A 10018-nucleotide genomic window follows, 5' to 3' on the forward strand; every position below is an offset into this window, starting at 1 on the left:
AGCCTACATCCTGGGAGCAAACTTTTACCCCCCACACATCAGATAGAGCACTAATCACTAGGGTACACAAAGAACTCAAAAAGCTAAACACCGAAAAAACAAATAACCCAATCAACAAGTGTGCCGAGGACCTGAACAGACACTTCTCAGAAGAGGATCTACAATCAATCAACAAATACATTAAAAAATGCTCATTATCTATAGCAATCAGAGAAATGCAAATCAAAACCACTCTAATGTAACATCTCACTCCAGTCACAATGGCAGCTATTATGGAGACAAACAACAGTAAGTGTGGGCGAGGATGTGGGGAAAAAGGCACAGTCACATACTGCTGGTGGGATTGAATATTGGTGTAGCCAATTTGGAAAGCAGTATGGAGATTCCTTGGAAAACTGGATATGAAACCACCATTTGACCCAGCTATTCCTCTCCTTGGACTGTACGCAAAGGACTTAAAAACAGCATACTACAGGGACACAGCCACATCCATGTTTATAGTAGCACACTTCACAATAACTAAACTGTGGAGCCAACCTAGATGCCCTTCAGTGCATGAATGGATTAAAAAATGTGGCATATATACACAATGGAATTTGACTGAGCATTAAAAAAGAACAAAACCATGGCATTTGCAGGTAAATGGATGGCTTTGGAGAAGATACTGCTAAGTGATTTTTGGAGAGAGCCAGAGCAAGGTGATGAAACTATTACTCAAAGTCTTTCATTTACATTTGGCGACAAAATAATTGTCACTTTAATAAAAATTTTAAAAGAAAGCAATAGTTGGAACTCAAAGCATTCTTCTACTCCTTAAACTATTTTCACTTAATGTTAAGATTTTCCTCTTCTAATAAGTCAAATGAGAAGCGAGTGCAGCACAGCTTTTAAGTTTTTAAGTCGTTATAAGTTTGATTATATCCCTTTTTCTCTCCTCAGCTGCTCAAAACAACCAAGGTTCACCACACCAATGCTTCTCACAATAGGGCCACAGACTTCCCATCTCTGAACTCAATGAGGGCCAGCCACCAAGATAAGACAGTGATCCTCAACCACAAAATGATTCCATATTTTATAATCCTTTCTACCCTGTCCCCAACCATCATCGAATGGGCTTGGGGGATATTCCCACTAAGTGTCCGCCAGCTGACCATGTTGGTGCCCTCATCCATAGACCAAATTCCAACAAACACACTGTGTGCACTCATCAGACGTGTGCTCAGAGATACCTACTGAGGCCCAGACATGTCTGGGGCACTCTTCACCAGGCCAAATGTGCCTTCATAACACAAAAAATCTGGTGAACTAAGCTCTGAGATGTGCTTAAGAGTCATTAAGACCAAAGGATCTCATTTCCCAAGGAATTGGTTGGACAACTTATTTGTTTTGGTGGCTAAAATAGGCAAGTTTAATCCAAAGGAAGTTCAGATAAGAAAACATGGCAATAGACCACAAGTTCACAATATTCTCCAGTTCTGAGTATTTCAGCCTGAACTCTTCAATAACCACTTTTGCTCTGCTCTGGTTCCTGCAAACTGATGTTGATTAAATACATTTTCTGCGTATGCGAATAAGATTTTTCAAGCTGTTTATGAATTCAAAGACTTTACTGGGATCTAGAAGCCCCAGCCCCAGACGCTCCAAGGGCAGGGCTCATACATCAAATGACTGAACATTTCCCACATCTTCCAGAGGTAGCTACAAATAGTTTCAGTTGACACCATAGCAAAAATGAGAAAGGGACTTTAAGATACTCACATCCCCGTTTTAAATGCCATCATTAAAAATATTGGGAACATGAGTATGGAGATGTCTAAAACTAGACTTGAGTATCTCCTATTCTCAACTGCTTCTTGGGTCATGTAATTTGAAGCCATAATTGCTTGGGTTAAATGATTAATTAAGAACAAAGTAGCTGTAGAACAAGTAAAATTTTATTTTTCAGCAACATTTTTAAATCTGTTAATCTATATTTTCAAAGTAAGATGCCATATAAATTAGTTCCAATCATATTCTATTGCTTGTCTCAATTTTCAAAACAATAGTATTTTCTTTTTGGATGTTAAAATAGTTACATTATTACAAAGATAATTAAAAGTTGATGAATAGGGTAAAAGTTTCACATAAGAACTAAAGGATGGAATAAAGACTATTTAGCCTATACACAGTTTTATCATGTAATTATGGAGATTCCGATTTGTTTATAATTCTGGAAATGCTCTGTGTGAATCCGGTTCTCAGACTTTGCAAAGATCATCTTTTTACAGTATCTCACCAATACAAACTTTAAAATAGTATATATTTTAGCGATGACTTTTAAATGTGAATTGTTATTCACTACCATGGATTAGTTCTGTTACTAGAATTTACTCAAAACAGATTCAATTACGCTTCAAGTTAGGATTTTTTTATAAAGGACTTATAAAAAATTAAAGACTCTTCTTCAATTGTAAGCAGCTGGTGCTGGTGCAAGGAAGTGACTTCACTGATGTTTAGCATGCAGGTGTGTCTCATGGCTGTGGTGGTGGTGGTCGCATCAACCTATGGGCAGGATGAAGTCTCAGAGAACCACATTCGCAGAGTCGTAGGGGACTGTCCACCTCTCAGGGCAAATTTGAAGCCATAAGTGTCCTGGGTTACATAATTTTCGGCCTTTTTTATGCAAAGTCTTCTAAAAATGATTGTTAGTTTCAGGTCCCTTTTTTCGGCACTACATTAAAAAGCCAAAACTAGTACTTTCTTTCTTTTCTGATTGCTTGAGACTTAAAAGGTAAATCCCATGTCCCTATCCTAAAAGAGCTTGAAAATCAAATGAATAAAAAGTTGAAACTGAGAAAAAAATTAAAAGAAAGAAAAGTAAAAGCTGATATATATAGCTACTAGGTATCTTGTCTTCCCTTTTTTATTTTTGTAAATTAAGATCAAAGATAAATCAAAAGTTTATAGCTTAAGTTAGATGAAATCAGAGAAGAGAAAAAAGTAGATTATATAGCAAATATTTCTCTGACACCTGTATTTCTAAAACCATTAAGAACATTTCTATTAAAATTAATTTAATTTTATTAAATTTTATTTGTAAATTATTTCATTAGTATGAAATAATTTGATTTATATTAAATTCTATGTAAATTAAACTAATATTATTAAATTGTATTACATTCATTTAAATAAAATTTAATAAATTTTAAATATAAATTAGATCATAGTTTAATATAAATTAACTTTATTAAATTGATTAATAATGTTAATGAAATAAATTCAAATTAAATAATATTCATTAAAAATAAATTTAAATTAAATCAATTTTTACTGAATTATCATTTAATTTTTATTAAATTTTATTTAAATTAATTTTAATAAAAATGTTCTTAATGGTTTTAGAAATTACAGGTGTCAGAGAAGTGTTTCTTATATAATCTGCTTTTTCTCTTCTCTGACTTCTCCTAACTTCAGCTAAAAACTTTTGATTTATCTTTTACCTTAATTTACAAAATGAAAAAGGTTTTTCCAAGTATTTCATCTTTGAAAACGTTATATGATTTTATTTCTCCCCATTTCTCCTCCTTGCTGTCAAATGGTTTTAAAAATGTGTTTATAAGCATTATTTTAGAGCCCAGAAAAGTACGTAAACAGTCCCGATATTTAATGATACATCCTTGCAAATTAACTTTTCCACTGAAAATTGTGTGTCACTCTACATTCAGTTTGACTTATAAAAATGGTCTTCTTTCTGGACATTAACATCTAGAAAGCTGAATTAAAAAAATAGGTTGGAGCTAAGGGTTCACTACTGCTGCACTGTACAGTTGCTCACAAAGTACATTAGAATTGATTATTGTTGATGATTACATCAGAACATCAAAATAAAATTATAAACAAAAAGTGCTACAGCAAACAAAATAAATTTTTAAGCTCTACATCAAAAAAAAAAGAAAGAGAAAAAGAAAAAAGAAAGAGAAAAAGGGAAAACAAAATACCTAGTAGCTCTATATACATCAGCTTTTTTCTTTCTCTTTTTGTCTACAAATATATGACACTTTTTCCAAAAGGCCACTCTCAAAAAGTACAGAGTTGTGGCTTCTTTAAAGTTCTACATCATCTCTGGCTTCAGAGTCACGTATGGCTTTAAAAGGTCCTTTAGTACAACCCTGGCAGGATGGTCTGGGGACACTGGCAATGGTGTAAAGGTGGGCATGACATCTGCGAAGGGTTCCAGAGAAGATGCCCAGGTCCACTAGGTCCAAGTCCAGCTAGGTGAGTAAGTGGCTCTGACTTCTGCTGCCTCTTTACCACTTCCCGGCACCTTTGCACCTTGCTTTCTTCTTCTTGGTGAATCTACAGTTCCATGGCACGAGCAGAAAGTTTGGGTGGTGGAACAGCTGGATGAGATTCCATTTCCAGAAACTTAACAAAATGTTCTGAAAAAGAACTCTTCCACACAGATTGCTGACTTGGTATCAAAGGTGTGCTGGGGACAGATTTGGGTCCTCCTCCAAGCCAACCAGGCATCCACGTGGTAACACCTCCATAATCTTCTTTCAACAAGTGCTCCATTTCCCCCTTTTCAATGTCCAGGATCCTTCCGATTACCCGGAGCACTTCGCAACGCTTACTTTTGGGTGTGCGGAAATGACCGATAAAAAGGTTTCTCAGGAGGCCTTTGTCCACTTTTCCTTCTGTGCTGCTTGTCATGTTCATCAATTTCTTTGGTGTATCGTCCAGCATTTCTTGCAGGAGCTCACTTTGCTTCGTAAGTTCTCCAGTCTGTTCTTCCTTGAGATCTGTCTGGGTGCTGAATCAGACACAACATTTGCTTCATCCTGTAGTGATAATAATGCTTCTCCTTCGACTTTTTCTGCCTTTTCCTTCTGTTCTTTCTTGAATTCTGCAGGACACATAGCTTTTTCTTCTTGTTGGAAATGCTCTTGAACTGTTTGCAGGTTACTTAATGACAGGGCAGACCGCGTTCCTCCTTCCTGGGAGAGCAGAAACTGCAGTGCCTTCTCATCCCTCTGTTGGGATTCCATCCTCAACTGTTCCTGCGGGGACTCTATCTGCACATTGGATTGATGACTTGTAGTCGAAGATGAAACTAGCTTTTCCTCCAACAGCATGACTTTCTTTTTCAGTTCAAGCTCCCTTTTGTCCACAGCCCAAATTTCCCGGGTGTGAGAATCTTCTGATTCCAAAAGATGGCTGCGTAGTCTCTCTAGCTCCTGGTGTAAGCGTAATTCTTTGTCATGTAAGTGTTGAACCTCGTGCTGGAGGGTCCTGTTCTCCATCTGGTTTTGCTTCAGACACAAGATGACTTGATCTGTCTTTTGCTGAAACATAATGGTCTTCTCCTGCCTTGATTCAACTGCAGTGGCAAGATGACTGAACTCCCCACACTTGTCCTCTTCTTTTTCTTGTAACGGCTGCTCAAAGGCATGAGCTTTCTCCTTCATAGTCTCCAGCTGCAAGTCTTTTTCTCGCAGCATCACAGAGAACCTCATGTTGGTCTCCTGTAATGCTTGACACTCCATTTCCTTTCCTCTGGATATTTCTATTATGTTTTCATTTTCCGCTTTGAGTTTGGAAATGTCCATTTCTAAAACGAATACTCGCTCCTTGAGGATCTTGGCTGCTTGCCTCCATACTTGGTTTTCACTCACTTTGTTAGTGAACTCTTCATTTGAAGAAAGTAACTGATCCCTTTGGGCTCGGATTAAGAGATCTTTTTCTTTAAGTGAATTCAGTAACACATCTTGCTTTGCCTTTAGCTGTTTAATTTCCGAATCCGTTTGTTCATGTCCTTTGCTCTCTATCTCCGACAAAGCAGCCATGGACTCAGACAACCTGTGGTTGTTTTCTTGAAGAGTCTTAATTGTAGCATCTTTTTCTTGCAGTGACTGTCTCAGCTCTTGGACCTCTGCTGACTGGGAGCTAAGTGATGAAGCAGACAAGAGCTGGGGTGAAGTACTATCAAGTTTTCCCACAGGAAGGGCCTTGGCGTTGCAAAGCTGCCCTGTGCACTGCTGATCCTGGCCTAATTTGGTGTCACTCAGCTCATCACTTTGGATGAGGCCGGTGTGGTCTGCTTCTAACTTAGAATGATTTTCACCATCAACCACAGCTTGGGCTTGAAGTGGAAGAAGCTCCTTCTGATGTTTCCATTCCTCCAGTTGTTTAACTTGCTGTCTTCGATTCTGCAGAGTCTCTCTGAACATACCTTGACCACTGCTTACAAATCGGGTGGGCAATTTTCTATATTCTTCCTGAATCTGGATGAGGGCTGCTTCTTCCACAGCAACTAGATCCTTCATTTTGTGATGTTCTGATTTTAAATGGCTGTTTTCCTTCACCTTCTCGTTCAGAATGGCTAAGACTTGTTCTCTTTCCGTGGTGAAGGTCTGCAGCTGCTGCTGAAGGTAAAGGACATCCTGGGGGTGGGAAACTGGAGACAGTCTAGCCTGAAGAGCTGGTGTCTCCACATCCTTCTGCTGGATAATTTGAGTGAGTTTACCAACTTCATCTGTGGACAGCTGATGAATCTCCCTGGTTAAAGATACATTCTGTTCTTTTAGAAGTTTAATCTCAAGTTCTTCTTTGATTCCTTTCACTGACGTCTCATTTTCAGATTTCAATAGGTTGTGGTTTTCACCTCCATTTTCTACAGTAAGGCTTTCTTTAACTTTCGGTTCTCGAAGAACATCGGAATTCTCTGTTTGAGTGTCATGTCTGTCTCCAGGCAACTGGGCTTTTATTTGTCCAATGGTTTTCTGCAAATTCTTAATTTCCTCATCTTTTACTAAAAATAACTGGGTATGCGCAGCATTCATCTGCTCATATTGGTATTTCAATTCATTCATTTCCTTCTTCTGCTCCTGTAAAGACTGAAGTAGGTGCATTTTACCCTGTCTTTCATCTTCAATTATCTTCTGATGATGTTTAATTTCCTCTTCCAGATGATTATTGACGAAATTCAGTTGAGATACCTCAGATTCTAGTTCTGTGATACTATCAAGGGTTTCAAGCTCAGCCACAAGGACAGCTCTGTGCTGCTGTTCCCTAAGTCTTTCCAATTCTTCTTGCAGATGATTTCCTTCTTCTTTCATGGATCCAATCCTTCTGTCCTTTTCTTCTATGGTTTGCCTTAAAGTTTCATTTTCTCTTAAGACCTGAGAACACTTATCTAAATCCTTTTGGAGTTCTGAACTTTGTTCTTTGAGTTTGTCAAGAAAAAGTTTTTTCTCACTTATACGTTGTATCAATTGCTCCTGGTCTTCTAAATGAGATGCCAAAAGTTCCTTCGTTTCTTTTTGATCAGCAGCCATTTGCTCAATATTCTTTTTGAGGCTTGCGATTTCAAAATCCTTCTCTTGATTGAGTTGTTTCAATTTCTTGATTACAAGGTCTCCTTCATATCGTTGTTTGGATAACTCATCTGTTATCAAAATTATGTGCTTTGTTGCTTCCTGGTTCTGAGTGTCCAGTTCTTCCAACTCAGCTATCAGCATTTTCTTTTCATTAATACTTTGATTCAGTTCTTGCTCCTTCGACTCCAAGTTAAGTTTTAAGTTATGGAATTGTACACACAAATTCACGTCTGTTGAAGCTGTACTTTTAATTAGTTCATGTTCACAGCTCAATGTTGACAGTGATATCTGAAGTTCTTCCTTTTCTTGACTCAATAATGACTTCTCTTTTTCTAAAACTTGAACACGCACATTCAGTTTCAGATTGTCTTCAGCCAGACGGTTATCCTGGTTTAAACCGTTCAGTCTCATTATTTCCTTTTCAGCATCAGACAGGGCTTGTTGCAGCCTGAGCACTTCTTCCACCGATGAACTCTGTGGGAGAATTTTTCCCTTTTTGGCCACAGTATCACTCTGCTCCATCACAGAAGGCTGCAATTTACTGCATTCCAGTTGCAAGTTCTCACACTGCTCCATTATTTGTCCCTTTTCCACACCGAGCTGCTCTTGTTCTGTGTTCGAGACGTTTCTGTCATTTTCTGCAGAAGATAATTTTTTATTGATGTCTTTTATTTGATCCTCAAGTTCTTCTATGTTTTTCGTCGACTCGGCGTTTTCAGTTTGTAGAACCTGAATAGTTTTTTGCATCTCACAGGCTGTAACCCCTGAGTCACCTTGTTGTGACTGATTTTCAAGTTCTTCAATTCGTTCTTCGTAGTCACGTAATTCCTCTCGATGCCGGCAACTTTCCTCTGCCAGTTTCTCTTGATGTGCCTTCTGCAAAGCTGGCATTTCATGTTGATGATTATTTATGTCCTGACTTTGGTTTTCTTCAAGTACCTTGATAGTATTTTGGAGTTTGCAGATTTCCCTTGGATCAGAATTACGTGTTCCTTGTGCTTGACCAATATGCTTCCAGGGGCTGACTTCAGATTCAAGCCTCGAAACTTCAATTGACAAGCTCTTTATTTCATGTTGTGATGAAATGATGTCACTACAGTGCATGTCTCCATCAGGAAAAGGTGAAAACTGACGACTGATTCCACAGCTGAATGGAGCCGGTGCAGTGGTTACTGGTGTACCACCAGCTCCCGAGTGTACTGATTGGGCAGGTGACTGCCCTCTCCACAGGTGATCCTCTAGCACCATCTGTCTTGCTTTAGGTTGGCTGGCTTCTGTCCCTCTCTGTTGCAGTTGATGTCCGTAACCTGCAGAGGGATGCTTTATGGGAAGCCCTGATGCTTCTTGGTGCTTTTCTTCCCGATCAGTACAATCCTTTGTAAGTCTTCCATCCTTTGATGTGAATGGAGATTGGGGAGCTTCAATTTCCTTTCTCCCACAATGAGGTAAACCTGCTTCTACCTCTTCTAAATCGTCCAGAAACGCGTCCCTGGCGAAGCTGGAGATATGGCTGGTGAGGGAAGCCAAGCTGTCCCCCACCTGACGCAAGGAGTGGCCCCAGCCGGAGCTTAGGCCCCCAAACCAGGACGACATCGCTGCAACCTCTGAGCCGCTGCAAAACCCGCTCCTCTCACCATCCACCTCTCTCCACGGAACGGCCTTGAGCGCTGCGGGGTCGATTGTGACCTCAGCCTCAGAAATCGGGGCGCTGCGGGGCTCGCGCCAACGTCGCCTTCTGCCTGGTAACGCAGAGCCCTGGCCTGGGCTTTCACCGGGGACTCGCTGCCAGTGGCGCAGTCACCCCTCGGGGGGCCTCTGCTCCTTCCCTGGACTTTCCGCTGTCCCCCTTGGGTGACTCCGCCCTCAGCGTTTGTGACGCGCCCCAGCAGGGCGGGCTGCTCCTGCCACCTGGACGTGGCCGCCCTAACACCCTAGGATTTTCAATATTCATGAAGAAGCCTTTTAGAGTACTGTGACCTGCAAAGCACCACTGAAATCATGGTTTCCTACAAATGATTCCAATTTGCTGCAATAAAGAAAGTTGTATTGATCATTCTGACTACAGTTACCAATTCATTCCACAACCTTAACATCCCTAACACTATTGAAAGTCTCTCCTCCATATGCTAACTCACTCTCGTGGCTGTTTTCAAAATACTGTGACTCCTTTGGCTCTTGAATGCTTGATTCTAGGTTTTTTTTTTTTTCCCCTACTTTGAAAACATGTTCTATACCCCCGATGGGTTTAATGCTTTAATGGTATTGTGCCCAGTCATGAATCAAGGTAGTTATAGCAATTTGTAGATTATAGTAATTAAAAACTTGCATCTTTATGGGTAAAAAGGTAATATAAGTAATATTATCCCAACATTTTGCTCCTGAAATGCATTTTTCATAGTATCCTTTTAGTAAACTTTTTTTTTTTTTTTGGAAAAGGGATCATCTCATTTGGATCTACATAGTAACTTTTCAGTGTTTGGAGGAATTTCCAGATTGATGATCAAAAGAAAATCAAAGAAGGAAGAGTATCCCAGCCCAGCAGCTTCTACAGACAACAAAAGGCTTTATACCTCAAGCTAGAGTGAAATACGTCCAAGAAAGTTTATGTTGATGAACACTTAAACTCATATAAATATGTTTTCTCATCTTGGAAAGGCAGG

General features: G+C 39.5%; 1 protein-coding gene across 1 annotated transcript; it reads right to left on the reverse strand.

Moving 5' to 3' along the window:
• Positions 1 to 4090: 4090 nt before the first annotated feature.
• LOC124094793 (thyroid receptor-interacting protein 11-like) lies at positions 4091 to 8951 on the reverse strand. Its single transcript, XM_046447757.1, is given in 5 exon segments — positions 4091 to 4218; positions 4221 to 4267; positions 4269 to 4341; positions 4344 to 4790; positions 4793 to 8951. Coding segments are annotated over 5 exon segments (4854 nt in total).
• Positions 8952 to 10018: the final 1067 nt, after the last annotated feature.

The sequence above is a fragment of the Marmota monax genome, unplaced genomic scaffold, assembly GCF_021218885.2.
Source record: "Marmota monax isolate L192 unplaced genomic scaffold, Marmota_monax_Labrador192_F-V1.1 WCK01_AAM20220418_F8-fsc00040, whole genome shotgun sequence".
NCBI lineage: Eukaryota > Metazoa > Chordata > Mammalia > Rodentia > Sciuridae > Marmota > Marmota monax.